General features: G+C 41.4%; 1 protein-coding gene across 2 annotated transcripts; it reads right to left on the reverse strand.

Annotated features, from left to right (window-relative positions):
- Window positions 1-1,619: 1,619 nt before the first annotated feature.
- PLAC8L1 (PLAC8 like 1) lies at window positions 1,620-22,027 on the reverse strand. 2 transcript variants are annotated; one of them, XM_017872234.1, is made up of 4 exons: window positions 21,807-22,027; window positions 15,741-15,877; window positions 2,775-2,911; window positions 1,620-1,878 (listed from the first exon to the last, which is right to left on the reverse strand). In XM_017872234.1, the coding sequence occupies exons 1-4, from the start codon at window positions 21,926-21,928 to the stop codon at window positions 1,738-1,740; spliced, it is 537 nt and encodes a 178-aa protein (XP_017727723.1). In that variant the 5' UTR covers window positions 21,929-22,027; the 3' UTR covers window positions 1,620-1,737. The 2 variants fall into 2 exon arrangements, with proteins under 2 accessions (XP_017727723.1, XP_017727728.1); XM_017872239.1 differs by having other exon boundaries at window positions 1,631-1,818.
- Window positions 22,028-22,926: the final 899 nt, after the last annotated feature.

Consider the following 22,926-nt stretch of genomic DNA (forward strand, 5'->3'; position numbering starts at 1 on the left):
GTGGAGGTTGCAGTGCGCCAAGATCATGCCACTCACTGCACTACAGCCTGGGTGACAGAGCAAGATTCAGTCTCAAAGGAAAAAAAAAAGGAAAATTAGTATAATTTGCCACAAATACAAAGTAGCCATAAAACAGTGATCACACATATTTACTGAGTCCATCCTACCTGCTAGGCAGTGTGCTAAATGTCTTGATTTACAATCTTCATGCCCTACGAGGTCAGTACTATCACCATCCCACTTCCTGGATAAGGAAGCTGAAACAGAGAGAGGTTAGCAAGTTTGCCTATGGTTGTATAATTAGTAAACAGAGGAGGCGTTTCAGGCTGCAGAGCCCAGGTTCTTCGGCACTGTTTGGTGCTGCTGCCCTAACAAAAACATCTACCAAACATGGTAGATGGTCGCTTCCTAGGGCTGCTAAAATAAGTGATCACAAACTGGGTACCTTAAAACAACAAAAACTTATTCTGTCTCGGTCTGGAGGCTAGAAGTCCAGTATCAAGATGTTGGCAGGGCCATGCTCCCTCCAAAATCTCTGAGGGAGGATTTTCCCTTGCCTCTTCCAACCTCTGGTAGCCCCAGGCATTCCTGGGCTTGTGGTAGCATCACTCCCATCTCTGCCTTTGTCTTCACATACGTGTCTTCCCTCTGTGTCTCTATCTTTGTGTCTTTTCCCCTCTTCTTGTAAGGACACCAGTCATACTGGATTAGGACCCACTCTAATGATCTCATTTTAAACTAGTTACAATGGCAAATACCCTATTTCCAGATAAAATCGTATTCACAGTTACCAGGGGTTAAGACTTCAACATATCTTTTGGTGGAGGAGTGGGAGGTGGGGAACACAATTCCACCCACAGCTGTTGCTACCTGAGGTTTTGAACCTGGGGCCTGAAGAAGATTTGTTAAGTGTTACAGAGGTGTTCAAGATGGGCACCAACCTGAGACTTTCTCCTTGAAGCAATCAGACCTGAAGAGTTGGGACAAGGGAAAGATAATTGCTGATGTGTTTCAGTGACATTTCCAGCCAGTCCAGATGCTAACTAAAGTTAACCACCTTCTGTCCCATCCCTGATACTCTGAGGAAGGTGGCTTGACATAAGAAAGCCACATAACAACTATTCCAGCTTCTCAGACATCCCTCATGAAAGGATGGCAGTAGAAATCTGGAGGGGAAAATGCAAGCTTCCAAAACTCCAGCAGGGGAGGGGAGGCACAAAACTCACCTCTAGGCTGGTCGTGATGGCTCACGTCTATAATCCCAGCACTTTGAGAGTCCGAGGCAGGTGGATCACCTGAAGTCAGGAGTTCAAGTCCAGTCTGGCCAACATGTTGAAACCCCGTCTCTACTTAAAATGCAAAAATTAGCCAGGTGTGTTGGTGCATGCCTGTAATCCCAGCTACTCAGGAGGCTGAGACAGGAGAATTGCTTGAAGGCGAGATGGTGCCACTGCACTCCAGCCCGGGTGACAGAGCCAAGACTCTGTCTCAGAAAATAAACAAACAAGAAAACTCACCTCTAGATCTACTTTATATGGCTGGACTGGAATAGCAAATTCAGACAAATGATAAAGTCATCAACAGGGAAATATGTAAAGAAAGAAGAACAGTAGAGACAATGGGGGGAAATCATTTATTTTTATACCATTTCAGTAAAACTTAGGAAAAGCAATTGTTCTACTCAGAGGTTTGAGAGGAGGGTGTTGGGGAGTAAGGAAGAGGAGTTATCTTGCTCTGTCAAACCAGGGTGTCCTTAGTCATTGGGACTGCACAGATTTCATACACTTGGGAGGTCCTCATCTTGAGTTCACGGGCCACCTGGCAGATGGAAAAAGGCCAACAGCAATGCACCGCCAGCCAGTCTTCACACAACGTGCCCTAGGGCAAGACCAGAGTCTGTTCTGTTGTAGTCACACAGGCTCATTTTTCTTCCCCAGGGACCTGTACAATATTACCTCCTGGCCCTTCAACCACGACTTCAAAGGTTCACTAACATCCTTAAGCCAATGCCCAGGGACACTAAGTTGTATAAGTGCCAAGCAGCTGAATTGCTAATCAATACCTGCGATTCAGAGCCCTGCCCTTAGGACCTCTGATATGGGCCTTTATAATTGAAACCACTGATTTCTCTATCAACTTCTTGGTTCTTTCTCTTAGGACCTAATATTTATAATTATTTATTTCTTTGGAGTAGGTAATAAGTGCACATGGCCTAAAATTTCAGTGTAAGAAGGGATAGGAAGTAAAAAGTAAATCCCTCTCTCCAGCTGTCCCCAGCCATCCAGTTGCCTGCCTGGAAGTAATCATTGTTACTAGTTTCTTGTAACCACTTCCAGATAAATTCTTTGTCTACATAAACGTACACATATAAAGTCTTTTTAAATAGTTCCATACTTCTGTGCTTTACTTTTTTTTTTTTTTTTTTTTTTCACTTAAAATATATCAGTCTGGACCAGGCATGGTGGTTCACACCTGTAATCCCAGCACTTTGGGAGGCCGAAGTGGGCGGATCATTGAGGGCAGGACTTTGAGAACAGCCTGGCCAACGTGGCAAAACCCCATCTCTACTAAAATAATATGGTATTTTAGTTAACTTACACTTCCTGGTAAAGAATAAAAATTTTAAATGTATTTCCTTTCTCAAAGTTTCCCACTAAGCATGGTATGTTTCGACAATCTCACCCACCCTTTTTTTATTTGAAAAATCACAGGTTTGGAAGGCATCTAGGTTTTCATACAGATTCAGGTTCACTTATATCTTCAAACACACTTACCTGTATTTTATGTCTCTCCCTGGTGCCAATTCTCAGTGCAAAGGTGGACCCAGGTAACAACGGCCAACAAAGACACTCTCCATAATGCCTGGCGATGTCACACTCAAGACACATAGGACAGAATAGACCACAGAAACCTGTCAATAACCACATCCAAAAAAGCCAAGCTTCTCAGATTTCTTGGAGCAACTTCACATCTCAAAGAATATTTACAACTTTATGCCATCAGTTTAATGCTGCACTGTCTCCCTACTATCAGACACTGAGAATAAATAACCAATTCCCAAAACTCATTGTATGAAAACTGCCATAACTGAGCCACATCAAAATTGCCTTCTTTTGTTAAACCTGATACAATTCTGTTAGCATTGACTATGGTAATTGTTTTGTTCCTGTTAAGAGAAAAGCATCAAATAATTTTTTTACAGTTGAATCATAACTGTTGCTTCCATTACGTTCATCTATCTAATTTCAATATTTAAAGTAAACACGGTATACTCTTGAATAACAGACATCTATTTCCATAAGTGTAATTGAAAGGTCTTTTATAGTACACTGACTCTGCCTCCTATTCTTATCAGGGCTTTATTCTATTTCTCAGACCAAGTTATTCAAATTTATGTTAGTGTCTTGGAGTCACTGACATCTGCCAGTTTCAATCTGCAAACTATTAGGGGCTTGTTTCCTTGAACATCGACTAGAAACAATTTGTCATTTATTAGTTCACTCATCTTTACTGATATTGTTTTCTACACACTCTGCGTGAACCTTCCAACACAGGGATTCTATTCTAAATATGTTTTGGGTCACAGACAATTTTGAGAGTACAATGATAGCTATGAACTCAGTCCACAAGGGAAAAGAAAACTACACACACATAGACCTGCAAAATTGTGCATTCAATTTCACGGAGTTCATGGATTCATTGAAAATTATTAACAGACCACAGGTTAAAACCCCTGATATACAGTTAAGATGTCATCTAGCATTGTAAAAGATGACAACTCTGATGAATGCAAATAATTAGGACTGTGAAACCTCAAAAGTTCCAAGCTAACCATAATCTCTAAAATTTTTTAAATATTTTATGGAGGCATAATTTTATATAAGAAAATGCACAGGCCATACGTGTTCAGTTGGATGAGCGTCAACAATCACATATACCCAAGTAACCAGACGTGTGGAACATTGCTCTCACCCCAGAGCTCCTGTGTCCCTTTCCAATCAATCCCAACCCTCCCGTTGCCCACTAGAGGCAACCATTGTTCCAATATCTATTCTTATAGATGAGTTTTGCCTCTTCTTGGACTTCACATAAATGAAATCATGTTTGCTTTTGTATCTGACTTATTTCATTCAACATCATGTTTTGATGCATCTATGCTGTTGTGTGAATGTCTCTTTTTTCAGAGTTGAGTCATATTCCATTGTATGAATATTCTACAAATTGTTTCTCCATTCTCCCATTGATAAACATTTGATTATTTCATTTTTTGCTATTATTAATAAGACTGCTATGAAGACTCATCTGTAAGTGTTTACACAGGCGTATGTTTTATTGCATTTGGGTGGATTCCTGGAAGGGGAATTGCTAGGTTATAGGGTAGATATATGTTTAACTTTGCAAGAAATGACAGACAGTTCTCCAAAATATTTGTACCATTTTAGACTCCCATCAGCAATGCATGAGAGTTCTATTTTGTTTATTTATTTATTTATTGATTGATTGATTTTGAGGCAGGGTGTCACTCTGTCACCCAGGCTGGGGTGCGGTGGCACCATCATGGCTCACTGCAGCCTCAACCTCCCAGGTTCAAGCGATCCTCTCATCATCTCATCCCAGCCTCCTGAGTAATTGGGACTACAGGCATGCACCACCACATCCAGTGTATTAGTCTGTTCTTGCATTGCTATAAAGAAATACCTGAGAATGGGTACTTTACAAATAAAGGAGGTTTCATTGCCTTACGGTTTCTCAAGCTGTACAGGAAGCATAGCAGCTTCTGCTTCTGGGGAGGCTTCAGGAAACTTACAAACATGGCAGAAGGCTAAGGAGAAGCAGGCATGTCTTACATGGCCAGGGAAAGAGGAAGAGAGCAAAGGCAGAGGTGCTACACACTTTTAAACAACCAGATCTCATAAGAACGTACTCACTATACAGTACCAAAGGGGGATGGATCCAATTGTGATTGGATCACAGGGGCAGCTTCTAATGGTTTGGCACCATCCCCCCTTGGTACCATATAGTAATCTCAGGGCCCATCTCCAACACGGGGGATGACAATCCTACGAGATTTGGTGGGGACAGATCCAAACCATATCACCTGGCTAACCTTTTTTCTTATTTTTTGTAGAGATGGGGTCTCTGTATGTTGCCTGAACTCCTGGGCTCAAGCAATCCTCCCATTTTGGCTTCCCAAAGTACTGGGATTACAAGCATGAACCACCACTCCTGGCCAAGAGTTCTAATTACTCCACATCCTCACCAACATTTGCTATTGTCAGTCATTTTTATTTTAGTTACTCTAGTGAGTGTGAAGTAGTCACCATTGTCTTTTAGTGCACCAGACGCAAAGGCTCACATACCATGACACCAGTACACTGAAGAGCTTCCTGACAATGGCCTGTCTCTGGCTACCCCTTGTTCTCCCACAGTGAGCACTTCAAAGTCCCACTCCCAAATTCAGTGACAAAGAGGCAAAAAGCTAGGAATTCTGTATCTTAGACTCTCCAAGCCTCCAAGACTCTGAACTTCAACTTCGAATAGTGGATGAAGTAGCACAAGCATACAAAGGGCATGAGAGATGGGGGCAGGGAAGGAAGCAGCCTGCCTTTGAAGATCAGAATGTCTATTTCATCTATTTGGGAGTCTCAAGAGAGTCACTAAATCATCTACTGTAGACATCTCTTGGCCCAAAGCAAACTCTGAATTCAGTCTCAAATAAGACTGGGATACTTCACCCTACATTTAAAAAGTAATCTCAGGTAGATCAGCAGGTCCCACCCAGCCTGGATACCTGGTATGAACAGCTTAGAGGACAGCAAATGGTCCAGTAAATTTACTGAGAGTACAGAGTACTCACACTGCATGCAACCTTGAATTAGGGGATTCTGAAATCACTGGCACATAAAAATCAATCAACTCTCACTTTACGTGTGGATTACAAAATAGTGTAAATCCCTGTAAATAAAAAAAATTAATCAAAACATGCTTAATTGTAAAGCTGACAAACTAAGTGACTAATAAATAGTGTTTACATGATTGCCTCAGCTGTACCACTTTAACTGACAAAGAGAAGTGCCCACCATTCTCAATAAGTATTTTGTACAGAAATTGTTTAAGTGCATTTGAACTCTGGCACCATATTTTTACGATTCATATGCTTTAAAAAAAAAAACATGCTTTTGTTTTTTTAATCTTTTTTGTCATATAATCATGTTATCTAAGTGTTCATTAGGGGGTAGTACTAGATGCTGAAAGAAACATACCTCAAATTCAGTTACTGTACTTTGAAGCAGAAATCAGATGTGATTTTAAAAAAAACACTATGAAGGACAAATTTTTATTATATAATAGCTAATATTTATACAGAGTTCACTATGTACCAAGCCCTGTTAAAATCACTCTGCACATATTAACTCATTTAATCTTTGCAACAATCCTACAGGTACTCTTCTTATCCCCATTTTACAGATGAGGATACTGAGGCCCAGAAGATTTAAGTAATTTGTCCAAATTCACACAATTATCAGTGAAAGGCAGAGGTGAGATGTAACTCAGGTAGTCTGGTTCCAAAGTCTGAACTACTATACATATTGCCTTATGTTCTCATGTTTTATGTATGTATCTATTATGCCACAGTGGTTGTGGATTGGTGTGCTAGACAGTATCCTATCACTACTGTACATTTATTCCTGTGGGGTAGTCTTAAGTCAGGCAACTTTTTTTTTTTTTTTCAGATGAAGTCTTCCTCTGTCATCCAGGCTGGAGTTCAATGGCACAATCTCAGCTCACTGCAACTTCCACCTCCTGGGTTCAAGGAATTCTCCTGCCGCAGTCTCCCGAGTAGCTGGGAATACAGGTGCCCGCCACCACGCCCGGCTAATTTTTGTATGTTTAGTAGAGACAGGGTTTCGCCACATTGGCCAGGCTGGTCTCAAACTCCTGACCTCAGGTGATCCACCCACTTCAGCCTCCTGAAGTGCTGGGATTACAGGCTGAGCCACAGCGCCTGGCCTCAACTTCTTTAAGAAAGATCCTTTCATCAAGTGTTGCTACTCTGTACTGTGAGGAATGCAGTGGGATATGGACACACTGTCAGGTCACACCCCAAGAAGGGATGCACAAAATCAGGATGATGGGATCCTTTGTTCTAAAGACTCTCTAGGAAAAGACTTTGCAACACATATCACAGGCCAAGGATAAGTATCTAGAATATATAAAGAACTCTTGGCCAGACACAGTGGTTCACGCCTGTAATTCTAACACTTTGAGAGGCCGAGGCAGGTGGATCATTTAAGGTCAGGAGTTCGAGACCAGCCTGGCCAACATGGTGAAACCCCATCCCTACGAAAAATACAAAAATTAGCCAGGCAGTAGTGGCGTGCGCCTGTAAGCCCAGCTACTCGGGAGGCTGAGGCAGAAGACTCCCTTGAGCTTGAGAGGTGGAGGCTGCCATGAGCCGAGATCGGGCCACTGCACTCCAGTCTGGGCAAGAGAATGAGACCCTATCTCAAAAAAATAAAAAAATAAAAACCTACTTCTGCAAATCACCATATAGAAGATTAAACAAAAGAAGAAAATGGGCATAGGACATGGGCAGGTAACTCACTGAAAAGCAAATACAAATGGCCAATAATGAAGGCAAAAGGTTGCTCAATGTCATTGGAAATGAATACTAAGACATCCAGAAACGACTTATTATCCATGATAATGTCAATTTTAAAAAATTTGTCAGGCCAGGGGCAGTAACTCACGCCTGTAATCCCAGCACTTTGGGTGGCCAAGGAGGGCAGATCACCTGAGGTTGGGAGTTCAAGACCAGCCTGCCCAACATGGCAAAACCCTGTCTCTACTAAAAATACAAAAAATTAGCTGGGCGTGGTGGCAGGTGCCTGTAATCCCAGCTACTGAGGAGGCTGATGCAGGAGAATTGCTTGAACCCAGGGGGCGGAGGTTGCAGTGAGCCGAGATCGCACCACTGCACTCCAGCCTGAGCAACAAGAGCGAAACTCTGTCTCAAAAAAAAAAAAAAAAATTGTCAATATGATATATTGTGGGGAGTCATGAAGAAATAGGTACTCCACACACAGATGGAAGTAGAAATTAGCACAGTCACTTTGGAAAGCATTTTTGCTGAATCTATGAAAATGTTACATCCTCTAGGACCCAGTGATTCCACTTATCAGTGTCCACCCTGGACCAATGCTTATCTTATACATGCTCACAAAGAGGCAGGTACAAGAATAGTCAGTGCAGCATTACTTGTAACTTTAAATTTAAAACAACATGAATGTATATTAATAGACTGAAGTACAAATAAACTATAATGGTACAACAATACATAATGTGGAATACAAAAGATCAATTAAGAACCAACAGAGTGCCGCCATGGTGGCTCATGCCTGTAATCCCAGCACTTTGGGAGGCCAAGGCGGGCAGATCACAAGGTCAGGAGATCGAGACCATCCTGGCTAACACAGTGAAACCCCGTCTCTACTAAAAATGCAAAAAAATAGCCGGGCGTGGTGGCGGGCGCCTGTAGTCCCAACTGCTTGGGAGGCTGAGGCAGGAGAATGGCGTGAACCCGGGAGGCAGAGTTTGCAGTGAGCCGAGATCGTGCCACTGCACTCCAGCCTAGGCAACTGAAAAAAAAAAAAGAACCAACAGAGTTAAATCTCTAAGAAAATTTTGAGTTTAAAAAAATCAAACTGCATAATGATATGCACAGCATAATACATAACACCATTTATATTATAAATATAGAGAAATATAGAGAAAAAGATCAGGAAGGAAACTCTCTAAGATTTCAACACTTTGGGAGGCCAAGGCAGGAGGATCACTTGAGGCCAGGAGTTTGAGACCAGGCTGGGAAACATAACAAGACTCCATCTCTACAAAAAAAAAAAAAGAAATTAAAATTAAAATTAGCCAGGCATAGTGGCACGCACCTGTAGTCCTAGTCACTCTGGAGGTTGAGGCAAGAGGATCACTTGAACGTAGGAGTCTGAGGTTATAATGAGCTGTAATTATGCCACTATACTCCAGCCTGGGCAACAAGCAAGACCCTACCTCTATAAATAAATAAATAAAATTAAAAGAAGGGACATGCTTCCCTTTTCTGTAATGTTTCGTTTTTTGCAAGGTAAATATATTCACTTGTTACTAGTAAAAAAAAAAAAAATTGTTTTTGTCTTTTTTTTTAAGGAGCTCAGGTTCAAAAGGGGTATATTTAGCTTCTTCCTCTTACACCTAAAGGCCTGGTGGTTATGTAAGCACCCACAGTATAAATGATCCAGGCCTGTTCTCTGAGATGGGCTCCACCCACATGTGTGGAATATTGCTCATTATTCATCCTTCTAACTCATAGGAAAGTCAAGAGAAAGAAAAGAAACCTACACAAAACCAGAGTGTGGAGCCCCAGAGAGTAGAAGTAGGAAAGGTGGGTGGAAATTTCAGTGAGGCACATTTCAGATCAATTATTTCAAAAGAGGCAGAACTTTCTAACAATGAGATGCTCAGAAAAGAAATGGGTCATATTCATACATTGCTGGTGGGAGTGTAAATTAGTACAACTTCCAAATGGAAAGTCATTTGGCAACATCTATCAACATTTAAAATAGCACATACTAGGCCGGGCGCAGTGGCTGAAGCCTGTAATCCCAGCACTTTGGGAGGCCGAGACGGGCGGATCATGAGGTCAGGAGATCGAGACCATCCTGGCTAACATGGTGAAACCCCGTCTCTACTAAAAAATACAAAAAACTAGCCGGGCGTGGTGGCAGGTGCCTGTAGTTTCAGCTACTTGGGAGGCTGAGGCAGGAGAATGGCGTAAACCCGGAAGACAGAGTTTGCAGTCAGCTGAGATCCGGCCCTGCACTCCAGCCTGGGCGACAGAGCGAGACTCCGTCTCAAAAAAAAAAAAAAAAAAAAAAAAAAAAAAAAATAGCACATACTATTTGACCAGCAGGTTTATTCTTTAGTGGTTATCCAACAGACATACTCACACACATGCAAAATGACATCTGTGCAGTGATATTCATATAGCATTGGTTTGAATGGCAAAGTCTGGAAACCACATAAAGGTCCATCAGTGGAGATTTTCAGATAAATAAGCTATGGTACATTCATACAATGGAATCTCTGCAGTTTTGGTTTTTTTTTTTTTGGACAGAGTCTCGCTCTGTCACCCAGGCTGAAGTGTAGTGGCACAATCTCAGCTCACTGCAATCTCCGCCTCCTGGGTTCAAGCAATTCTCCTGCCTCAGCCTCCCAGGTAGCTGGGATTACAGAAGCACGCCACAAATCCTGGCTAATTTTTGTATTTTTAGTAGAGACGGGGTTTCACCATATTGGCCAGGTTGGTCTCAAACTCCTGACCTTGTGATCTGCCTGCCTCAGCCTCCCAAAGTGCTGGGGTTACAGCACTTGGCCGAGTCACAGCGCCTGGCCGAATCTTTGCCGAATTTTAAGAAATTAGCTCCAGATATGTTGATATGGTCTGATCACCTAGATATGTTTTTTTCTTTTATATTTCTTTCAGAAGAATGTGATGTGAGATATATTATTAAATTAAAATAAGCCAAAGGTGCTAGACAGTATGTGTTTACAGTGCTACCACTTGTATAAATTATACACACACACACATACACAAGCAAAACATCTAGAAGAATACATACCAAAATATTAACGATATTTATCTCCAAGAGCTGGGATTACAGGATACTGTTTTTTTCCTTTATAGTTTTTTGCATTTTTCTTTTTTATAATGATTATATAATACTTTTATAATTACACATCTATTTTAACTTTTTAGATTTTTATATCTGTATAAGTATATAGACTATATCTGGACTCAAGCACAGGTATTTGACTCTGGAGAGAAAAACCAGGTGGATAGAGGGCAAGGATGGAGTGCTACTTGCTTTTCATATACGAAAAAGGTAGGTACTTTTGAATTCTGCATTATGTGCATGGCAGTCAATTCAAAATAATTTTTTAAAGTGGTGAACTGGGTCCAAAGAAAAGGAGCCCTCCTCCCTGGAAGTGCTCAGAAAGTCAAGGCTATCAGGTCTTGGCATGTTGCAGAGGGGATTTAGGCAAACAGATGGGGGAACAGACAAGGTGACTCGCAAGATCCCTTCTAACTCTGAGGCTCTATGAGTTTTTCAATTAAATATGACAAAGAAGCAAGTGAGAATACAAGTGAAAATTCATTTACATGTTATTCAGCAAATATGTTTAAGTGTCTCCTATGGTCTAACTGCTCTGCTGGGCATCAGAGAATTGAACAAGAAAACTGTAGTCCCTGCTTTCAGGGAGTCTACAGGTTACGTGAGATGCAGTGTGGGGACACAAATCCCAGTCCAACATCTTCTCATGACTCCTTCCTTTTCCAGAAAACCAGGGAAAATTCTGGTTTGCTTTCTTCTTCCCACCTTGGGTATCTGATAATTCCTACTACACATCAGTCTCTTTACTGCCTGGTGCTTACGATGCCCGCTACAGGGAAGCTATTTGAGTGGCTGATTCTTTCCTATCTTTCAGGTAACAGCTTAAGTCAGCTCCTCAGAGAGGCTGTCCTTTACCCCATTCTCCTGTAATTTCCTTTCATAACACTTTTAAATTTCTTCATGGCATGCATTTCTCACAACTGCAATTATTTTGTTTATAGATTTTTGTTGTTGTTTTGTTTTGTTTTGTTTTGTTTTGAGACAGTTTCGCTCTGTCGCCCAGGCTGGAGTGCAGTCACACAATCTTAGCTTACTGCAACCTCTGCCTCCTGGGTTCAAGAGATTCTCCTGCCTCAGCCTCCCATGTAGCTGGGATTACAGGCATGTACCACCATGCCCAGCTAATTTTGTATTTTTAGTAGAGATGGGGTTTCACCGTGTTGGCTATGGTTGGTCTCAAACTCCTGATCTCAGGTAATCCGCCTGCGTAGGCCTCCCAAAGTGCTGGGAGTATAGGTGGGAAGCCACCGTGCCCGGCCTCTAGATTTGTTTATTATCTATCTCCCCTAAGACACTGTCTCTGACCTATTCACTAATGTGTCTATGTCACCTACCTTATGCCTATACATGGGAAGAAACTCAGTAAACATGGTTGAATTGTGAGCTGAATTAGGAGTTGATTACACCTTCCGCATAAACCTTCTCTGAGGCCACATCACAAACATTCCCAAAGCTGGACTGCCCAGTCTTTTACTCACAATGCCACTTAGCAGCCACTTATTTCACTTCAGTTTAATCTTCACATCTGAGCTCTCAGCTACCCTATCTTCAAAGGACACAGAGACACCCATTTGCTAATCCAAGTGCAGTGTGAATTCCGATGAAAGCACAGAGGTGGGAAGAAGGAGGCACTTAAAATACATAATTACAATAAAATGAAGAAGCAAAATGTCAAAAAGAAATGGAAATCACTGATGTTCATAATGTACCCTTTGTTTAATGGATGACAAATTATAGCAATAATTCTCAGCATCTGATGGAAAAATGTCCCAGGATGGGAATCTGGCATGGAACAGTCATGAGAAGAAGATCTCCCTTTGTTCCCAAGTCTGTCAAAATGATGTACACAGTGATTTACTCGAAATAAAACTTCGTGGATAAAACAATCCCCAATTAAAAGTCTTTCTGAATAAGGCGGGGAAGAAATTGAAGACTTGTACCACTCACACTCCAGCAGCATCCTCAGAATTACAGTGTAGATAATGAGTGTACACAGTAATATATTACCTTTAGGTTTTCTTCTAAGACAATTAACATTAAAACACTATGAGCAGTCACAACATGGAAGCACAACTAGGGAACAAAAATTACGACACAACATTCAAGATCACCTTGAACCCTATCCATGGCCTTTCCTTCGTGCCAATTATAAAGAATATTGTATTTCTCCACATATCCTTCCTTCTCCCCTTGTCACTAGAATGGGCTCTCAAGTGGACAACCAGGGAATCCTCAGGAAGTGTGGTTGGTTGGTGTTCCTGAGCGTTGATGCGGGTTGAGAGCAGAGGTGAACAGTGAAGCAACGCTTGAGGCAAACAGTATGGCTGAGAAGTGAGAATTCCTTGACCAGCTTTTCTAGGTGCTCTTAGGATTATGTAGAAATCAATCTGCAGCATCTAATACAAACCTTCTGACTCATCCACTCTTTGCTCTCAATATGCTGAAGGATAATTTTTTTAAATACCAGTAATATTAATAGCTAAGATTTACTAAGGGTATTGTAATGATATTTTTTTGAATTTTCCTGGTAACTGCACCCCAATAGTAAATTTAGGAAATTATCCCTTCCTTATTGTGAACCATATTGGTAGGACTATCATTCAGAGAACCCTGGCCTGGTCAAGAAGTAGGCACATGATCCAAGCTGAGCAAATAAACATCAATTCTCAGATGGGGATGACACAAAGATAAAAACATTTAAAGCTGGTCGGACTGTCAGCTAGCACCTGATAACAATACGTCTTGTCCCTTTCTGGGCTTGGCTTTTAGCTGGCTCATTGATTCTCTGAGCTATCCTATGGCCTTCTAATGAAATTCGATGTTGGCTTATATATTCGTTTCCTAGGGCTGCCATAGCAAAATACCACAAACTGGTTGGCTTAAAACAACAGGAATTATTCTCTCATGGGAGAATTCTGGAGGTTAGAGGTGTGAAACCAAAGTGTTGGCAGAGTTCATTCCTTTTGGGGTGTCCGAGGGAAAATCTGTTCCCTGTCTCTTTCCTGGCTTCTGGGGGTTGCTGGCAATTGCTGGAGCTCTTTGGCTTGCAGATGTGTCACTCCAATCTCTGCCTCTGTCTTCACATGGCCTTCTCCTTTGTGTGTCTGTCTAAATCTCTCTCTTCTTATAAATAAGGATTGACTTTATTTTAATTTGACTACATTGTAAACACTCTATTTCCAAATAAAGTCACATTCAGAGGTTCCAAGTAAACATGCATTTCAAGGTGACACTACTCAACCTAGTACAGCTTGCAACCCTAAATCCCTAACTGATCCAGTTATGCCTCAAACCAGTGTTAAGAGTGGGTTCTATACATGATCTGTTTCCATCTTTACAGTAACCCTTGAGGTAGGCACCTCTATTATCTTCATTTTAGAGGTGGAAAAATGAAGATCCAAAGGACTTGTTCAACGTTACATGGCCAGTAAGAGCCAGAGTTAGGATTCAAGGTGTATATATGATACGAAGCTGTTCTCCTAACCACTACACCATAGTCCAGGCTTTGCCCTAGTTACAAGTGCACTGAAGTTTCCCCAACCACCAACCATAATCTATGAAAGAAAATGGTCCACTTATTACTCTGGGGCCAGATCTGCACATTTGTGCATGGCTACTCTATGCTCTCTGTACCTTAGTACTGGGTGACTACCAAAGTCATGAAAAGAGCAGAGAATCAGGAAGAATTCTGAGAGAACCAGAGAACAGCTTCCATAATTGTCTGGTCAGAAATCCACATGGGTAGCAGTGACAGGAAGAGACTTGCCAAGCTGTGGGTCACAGGGAAGATTCAGTTGAATGAGGACTTGCTCAGAGTTCTCTGGTTGATATGTCCTGTGAGGCTTTAGGACAAATTCAGATCTTCCCAGAAGGCTGCTATATCCTTCAAAAATATTTTACCCAGAGTCTGTTGGATTTTGAACTTAAGAGACTGACCCTCAGCCATCACACATACCCTCCCTCCTCCCAGAGAGAAGCTGTGATCCAATTGCTCCCTAGGGCAAGACCATCAGGTCCTGGAAGGGGATCCTGACATGTGGTACCAAAGATGGGTCAGAATGTCCTAAGGTAAAAATAGAATTGATGAGCTTTGAACTCTAAGCCCAGGGGGGATTCATGCAGCCAGAAGACAGTGTTATTTGCCCTTCTTTAGAGCTGAAAAATGTCTAACCAGTGTCTGAAAGGATTTCAATCAAGGAAGGGAGTTTCTTTTTGTGATTGTTCTTGTTAATATGAGTACTACGTATTCTTCCAAGACAACTGAAAAAAAGAAAAGCAAAAAGGAAATAAACATTATCCATTAACCTACCATCTGGAGACATCTGCTATAAATATTTGTATTTGTAGTCATCCAGACATTTAAAAAATGTTTTCCTCTCTCCAAAAAAAAAATGGTATCTACTGTGCACAGTTTTGCAATGTGTTTCTTTAACTTAAAAATGTATCCAAATCATCTTTTCATCTCATTAAATATTATTCTACAATATGACTTTTTGTGGCTGTATAATAATTCATTGTGTGGATTCCTCTTGTTGGACATTTAAGTTGTTCCAGGTTTCTGCTGTAATAACTAATGCTGCAAAATTTAATGTTCCTGGTAAATCTTGGCACATGATTTATTTCCTTAAACTCCTAAAAATGTAATTACTGGGTCAAAAGCTATGCAACAGCTGAAGTTCTTTCTATATGGATTGCTAAACCATCCCCCAGAAGAGTTGTACCAATTTACACTCCCACCAGCACTGGATAAGAAAGCTCATTTTATGCACTTTGCCAACAGTGGAGTCTGTCATTTAGAAATCTTTGAAGGCACCACTTATTCTATAAAGCATCCATATCTCTGAAAAGCAAGATTTTTCCAGACAAGGAGTACATTTGAGTCACTGAACGATTAGTCCAGTTATTCTGAAACCATTTAATTTCTGTCCTTGTGCCTACTGTAGCTTTTCCACTCACTGATGTCTTGGAAAAGAAAACAGTAAGGAGGAACTTAAATGAGGAGGAAAAACGTACAAATTCTCCTATCTCTGCAGACACTGAAGAGACCAGTGCTCCAGCCCCCGCCAGTCTGGACAATTGCTGTGATTGTCGTCCTGCCACTGGCTCCCCGAACAGGCTGCTTCACCACAGCGCTGGCTGGTACGTGGCCCCTGGAGAGTCAAGGATGATGATTAACTTGGAAACAAAGGTGTTTCAGAACAATAACCATTAAGCCAAGTCAGAACCATAAAGAAGATATAGGAACCCAATGATGCCAAGAGGCTCATAATTCATAGCCCAGATCGACCCTGCCATCTCCCTCCCTTCTCCTCCTCCATCATACCTTCTCTTCTGGCTTTTTGCCTCATCTCTATTAATAGAATTATTGTTCTAAATCCTGACATGCAAATTCAAGCTCAATGTCCAGTCTACTTCCTCAGTTTTTCAAATAGTTAAATTCACAAACGTGGAATCGAGGCCTCAGTTCAAATCCCAGCATTCCTGGAGGCTTGACCTTGGTTAAGTGAATTTACCTCTCTGCTTTCCATTGGTTCTGATGAAAAAACTACCTCATGAGATTATTTTGTCTATTGAAGGACATCTGATTCATTTACTGTGCCCAGGGGATGTGTGACAAAGTAACTCTGAGTGAGCTGCATCCCAAGGATTTTTAACCTTTCCTGAAGGGATACTGAGAAGGAACTGGACTGAGTGGGCAGACTGAAACCTGGACTAGGCTGTTGAAGCTGACATGGATATCATTTAAGTGAATAACCCAGACTTCAGAATATGTCTTGATATCAAATTACTGTATGATTGACCTAGTGGTGCCACAAAGTATACTTTGGGTTGATTTTCCCAGAAAGGAATGAATATTCCTATTGTCAATCATTCTGAATTAGAAAATGAAAACCTGGTGGCTGGGCTTCAAAAGTGAGGTAAGGAAAAACTTCTCTTTCCGAGGCTGAAAATCAGTTTTGCCTGAACTTCAACCAAGGCCATGTTTGGAGTGATTTCCACAGTGAAGGGTAAATTGCACCTGGCCTCATAGAAGGGGTGGGTCAAGAGCGGGGTAGAAGGGCCCTAGAATGTCTGAGCCTGTGCAGTGTGGTAATTATTCTGTTTTGTGCTTCTCTTTCAGCAAACCTCATTAAGAGTTTGCACCTGATTTCTGATGTGCTATGAAGAATTAAAGAAAGAGCCTGCCTCATAGTTGAGACAAAATAAGAGATAGCAGCATTTCTTCCTGTAACAGTTGTTGCAGTAGGGTGCAAGTGGCTTATGCCTGTAATCCCAGCACTTTGGGAGCCAGAGGTGGGCGGATCACAAGGTCAGAAGTTCAAGACCACCTGACCAACATGGTGAAACCCCATCTCTACTGAAAATACAAAAATTAGCTGGGCGTGGTGGTGTGCACTTGTAATCCCAGCTACTCAGGAGGCTGAGGCAGGAGAATCACGTGAACCCAGAAGGTGGAGGTTGCAGTGAGCTGAGATTGCGCCACTGCACCCCAGCCTGGGCAACAGAGCGAGACTCTGTCTCAAAAAAAAAAAAAGTTGTCGCAGTAATAGTCACCAAAGTTCAGCACCTGGGACACATGGCCTGGAGGCCAAAGCAGAACACTCCTAACTACCCTTAAGACAACATCCTGGGGGCATCTTGGAAACAGCTGTGGAGCCCATTACCTCAGATTTCTGGCAATAAAGCCAATAGAATTTCATGGTATTATAGTATAAGTTACACTGTGGATCTTATTAAGATCCACATCTCTTTTTCATCCCATCAATACTGATCATGTCCACACCTTCCCAAAGATGACAGCACATTAACTTGTTAAAAAAAGAAATTCCCAAGCCTTCCCTCAGACCAACTGCACAGGTTTCCAAGAATGAGGTACAGAAATCAATATAAAACAAGGCTTTCAGGTAATTTTTAAGCATTCATGCCATTCTGAAACCTGATACCAGATTTGGACACTAGTGATGGTGACCACAGTCGTCTCTCACTAGCTAGGTGGTGATGTCAATGCAAGAGAGATGGCAAAAAGTAAAAAAAGAATAGGAGAATAGGATGTAGGGATGTTTGGAACATGTCCAGTCTAAATGTCAGTGAGAATCAAGACAATACTTAACAAATGGCTGGAAATGATGCACCAGAGCTTGGAAGAGAGGTTAGGTTGGAAGTGACCTGTCTGGAAGTGTGAAGTGGAACTATGAAATACCCCCAGCCCTTTTATCCATTAGGCATTGTAGACAGTTCTCATGGTCTAACGAGCTTTTCAAGAAACTTCCGTGGAAAAAAAAATTAGCTCCAAAATATAAAAACTGCAAATAAATTAATGCTCAATTAAACACAAAAACGTAGCATTATGTCAATTTTATTAATTGCCAAATTTAGAATACACAAATATTTAACATTTTGAAAACAATTTATAAGTTCTCATTTTGCAAAAATTCCCAAATATGAATGGTTGCAAAGAAGCAGCAACTAGTCATAAATAAATGAGTTATTCATAGTCGAACAATCTCAAAAACAAAATTATAAAAATTCTTTCAAGTATTGTACAGAAAAAAATATATATGTGGATATAACAAATGTATGGGTACATTTTAATATGTTTGTTATGATGTAAGTTAGGGCCCATTTCTGCAGGCTGCATTGTATTCCCCAAAATGCATGTATGTTGAAGTTCTAGCCCCCATTGTGAATGTATTTGGAGACAGGGCACTTAGGAAGTAATGAAAGTTAAGTGAAGTTGTAGGGGTGAGATCCTGATTCAGTAAGTTTGGTGGCCTTAGGCCAGGCTCAGTGGCTCACGCCTATAATCCCAGCACTTTGGGAGGCTAAGGCAGGTGGATTGCTTGAGCTCCGGAGCTCAAGACCAGCCTGAGCAACATGGTGAAACCCTATCTCTACTAAAAATACAAAAAGTTAGCCAGGCATGGTGGCATGCAGCTGTGGTCCCAGCTACTTGGGAGGCTGAGGTAGGAGGATTTCTTGAGCCTGTGAGGAAGAGGGTGCAATGAGCCAAGATTGCACCACTGCATTCCAGTCTAAGCAACAGAGCAAGACCCTGTCTCAAAAAAAAAAGTGGCCTTAAGAGAGATTGCTGTCTCTTTACATGCATGTACATAGGAAAGGCCACATGAGCACACTGCAAACCAGGAAGAAAGTCCTCGCCAGAGTTCAGTTGTGCTGGCATTCTAATCTCAGACTTCCATTCTCCAGAACTGTGAGAAAATTATTTCTTTGGTTTAAGCCACACAGCCTATGGTATTTTGCTACCGCAACCGAAATAGACTAAGACATCTATGCTGATTTGAATTGGCCCTGAAGAAACTACTTTTATATGTCTTATTTCCTCTACCTCCGTGTGGTTCCCTGAGGTTGGGGGCATATGCTGTTCCTCCCTGTATACCCAGTATCCCGCACACTACCCTGAAACCTCATGGGTGCATGATAAGTATTTGTTGAATTGGACCAAATAGATTCGCTTGTCTCTTCTGTAATATTTGAGTCCTCCTCAAGGCTAGCTACAAATTTATGTGAACTTTACTGTGTTTCATTCTCTAGTAAAGCCACAGGTCTTGGGCATGAATTGATGAAATACAAGCAGAGCGTAGCCTAAAATTTAGCTTTCTGCATGCCTCCATACAAAGGCATTTACCTTTCAATGTGATGGCCACAAGTTGGTGCTTCCATCATTAGGCTAAGAGCTTCAATCATCTTTTAGTAGAGGGATTTCTTAGGGCTAAACGCATGGATTAGGAATGAACTATTTATAGCTTGCAGCCTAAGAATAGAATTTTTGCTTCTAACTCAGTATTATGTGTGTGACACCATTTATTATAGCAAGGAAGAGTGTCTTCTATCCATTCCAAATCAAATAACCAAGAGGATTGCTTTTCCTTAGTGGAAAAAAAAATGGTTTTTTTCTGTGTTTACCTTTTGTGTGTGTGTGTGTGTTGTCTTTTTTTGAAACAGGGTCTTGCTCCGTCACCCAGGCTGGAGTTCAGCGGCATGATTATGGCTCTCTGCAACCTTGAACTCCTGGGCTCAAGAGATCTTCCTGCCTCAGCCTTTCAACTAGCTGGGACCACAGGCACATGCCACCATCCCCAGCTAATTTTTTTTTAATGTTTTGTAGAGATGAGGGTCTTGCTTTATTGTCTAGGCTGTTTGTCTAATTTTGAACTCAAGGATAAATATATTATTTATTTCCTTAATACCGAGTCTTCAGTTACTTTTATAGTAAAATGTTTGAATTGACATACATTGGCTAAGACATTTCAGTTCAAAATGATTGCTCACATGTTGTAATTAAAATAACAACCATAGCTACCTTTCACTGAGTATCTTCCATGTACCAGGAACTCAGTAGTTCATTAAGAACTGAAAGATTATTCAGGGGCTGCTACAGGTATCAGATTCAAGTAGTTTTTGTAGCTTCCTAGACAGATTTTCTATATTCTACACTTAGGGAATCTTATGCTACCACTGAAGAACAGGAATGAGTATGCAAACAGTGGATGAAGCTTATGGTCACAAAGCTCTGCTAAACCAGAGAAGATGCTCATTTACCTATCAAATTTCACAAGTTCTTCATTTAGTAGAAAGAGCAAAGATTTTAATTTCAGACACAAAAAAGTTCAAATAGTTACATTCTAGTTGTTTGATCTTAGAAAACACAACTTGTCACAACCCTCAGCTCTGGTATCCTCCTCCATAAAATTGGATTTAAAATATCCTAGCTCCTCCGTTGCCAGAGTATTAGACAAGATCATGTACCTGACATGTAGTAGGCATGAAGTCGATGGCCACTGTTATTATTCTAACTTCAGGATCCTGTGTATGCTCTAGGGCATTCTGTATACTTTTCTTAGAAACAAAGGAAGGAGAGAGGAGAGCTGGACCAGGTTTTCAGTTGTCATATGTGCTACCCAAATGCCTTAAGATTCAGTCAGAGTGATGGCCAGGCATGGTGGTGCACACCTAAAATCCCAGCTACAAGGGAGACTGAGGTGAGAGGATTGCTTAAACCCACGAGCAAGATCCATCTCTTTTTTCTTTTTCTGAGACAGTGTTTCACTCTTGTAGCCCAGGCTGGAGTGCCATGGTGCGATCTTGGCTCACTGCAATCTCCACCTCCGGGGTTCAATTGATTCCCCTGCCTCTGCCTCCCTAGTAGCTGGGATCACAGGCATGCACCACCACGCCGGCTAATTTTGTATTTTTAGTAAAGACGGAATTTCTTTACTATGTTGGCCAGACTGGTCTCAAACTCCTGATTTCAGGTGATCTGCCCACCTCGGCCTCCCAAAGTGCTAAGATTACAGGTTATGAGCCACTGCGCCTGGCCTCAGACCCCATCTCTTAAAAAAAAAAAAAAGATTCAGTCAGGGTAACCAATCATTTCAGTTGGCCCAGGACCAAGGGTTTTCCCAGGACAGGGAACTTTTAGTGCTAAAACCAGTACACTTCCAGGCAAACCAAGATGGTTGGTGACCCTAACCCTCAGAAGCTGAGGGAGGCTTTAACTCAGGAGGCAGGAGGTTAACTCCTGCTAAAGTTTGATAGATGAGATACATACTTTTCCCCGTTTGACCTCACTCAATTCCTCTTCCTCTTCCAGCACAAGCCCTACCACGTCTGCCGCATGCCTGGTCCTTCAGCCTTGGTATTTCATGTCACTCTTCTGTAATCACACTTGGGAGTACTGAGAAATCATTTTACCTTGCACCTAGGCCTCCTTGAATATTTCAAATTCAGCTGAAGCCAAAACCCTTGAGTTTTTATTTCAAACGGGTAGAAATGATTGGCAGTCTCTAAAAATAAAGTTCCACTTGGTCAGGGTTCCACATTTTAAGTTAAGAATAAAGAGATACCATTTCACCCAAGCCAGCCCTTTTCTTGTCACCAGCCAAGAAAGGCCAGAAGGAACAAATCAGGTGCCCTTTTCCAAGTTTACATGGAGAAAAGACAGCAACCACTTTCTTCCCAAGCCCAGTTTTATTTTCCCTGGCTCCTTGTAAGTAGAGGTTGATTTGATAGACCAACTAAAGAGCAAAAGCTAGGGGAAAAATTCATCCTATTCCCTACCTCAAGCTGGAAATAAAATATTGTTCATCTTCAGATGACATACATGACAACAGAGGTGAGTATATGTTGAGTAAGGAAAGATCCTCAGGGGACTTGAAGAAGTTACTTCCAAACCAATTCATATTGAGAAGTGTTTTCTTGTCACTTGGGCTATCCTTTTTCCCTTTGGCAATAAGCTGGTTTCTAAACTTAGGATTAGTCCAAAGTGAAACATCTCTTGAAAGAATGTTCCCTTAATATTCTGGAACCTGAGGTCATAGCAGTGTAACTGACAGACATCTTTTTTCTTTAAAGATAGGTATACACCTAACTGTGGACACATTCATCTTACTAATCTATAGGGAGATACCGCTGGAGTATAGAGTAACTAGAAAAAGAAAAAGACTTACCTTTGTTGGAAAATTCTTTGTTTTAAAAGATGCCTCTAGTAAACATTTATCTAGCTAAGTGCCACTTGACTGTTCCTTGGAAGATTCCGAAGGCTGCAGATTTCTGCCATGCCATGTGACTGAGAAGCAGCAGGGACCTCTTTTCATCCCCAGAACTGCTGGTCCAATTCAGCAAGATAATGCAAGTCCCACAGCCAACCCAAAACCGGAGCAAGAAAATGTCTTTCAGTGAAGGTATTGTATTTGAATCCAACTTATGAAAGGTGGTCTCCTCAAGTTTGAGCTATGGTAGATTGCCACAAGCCTCAAAGCCTTTTCAGAACTTCTAGAAATTCTCTGCTCTTCCATTAACTTCATTGGTAATGCCAGGAAAGTGGCGTTTCTTCTTTCCTACCCAGTCCATACGGAATCTAGTAATCTAGAGCTTGCCTGGTGATGTCCTCACAACACCTCTGAATCATGCCTCTAGAACATGTCTTATGGATGTGTGGACCCTAGAAACATTGGGAAATATCCTAAGACAAAAAATTAAGCAAAATTTCACGTTGAGGAAAGGGATCTGCAATCATAATTCGACATTACATTAGAAAGACATTAGGAGGATACTGCCAATTATACCACATAATTCTTTTCATCAGACCCATAGAGAATGGTTGTTTAGGGTTCTGAACTTCAAAGCATTTACTTGAACCAGTTTGTTAGGAAAAGCCTATAATACCTTCCAAATCAAG

Source organism: Rhinopithecus bieti, unplaced genomic scaffold, assembly GCF_001698545.2.
Source record: "Rhinopithecus bieti isolate Rb0 unplaced genomic scaffold, ASM169854v2 scaffold_757, whole genome shotgun sequence".
In the NCBI taxonomy this organism is placed as follows: Eukaryota; Metazoa; Chordata; class Mammalia; order Primates; family Cercopithecidae; genus Rhinopithecus; species Rhinopithecus bieti.

Bases quoted from the DNA above. Each gene is read 5' to 3' on its own strand.
- PLAC8L1 (XM_017872234.1), bottom strand. From the start codon at position 21,928: ATGAATTGGTTTGGAAGTAACTTCTTCAAGTCCCCTGAGGATCTTTCC. The intron at 15,878-21,806 runs GTAGGGAATAGG...TTGACTCTCCAG, and splicing joins TATTTTATTTCCAGCTTGAG to GGGCCACGTACCAGCCAGCG. The intron at 1,879-2,774 runs GTAAGTGTGTTT...GTCTTGCCCTAG, and splicing joins GGGAGAGACATAAAATACAG to GGCACGTTGTGTGAAGACTG.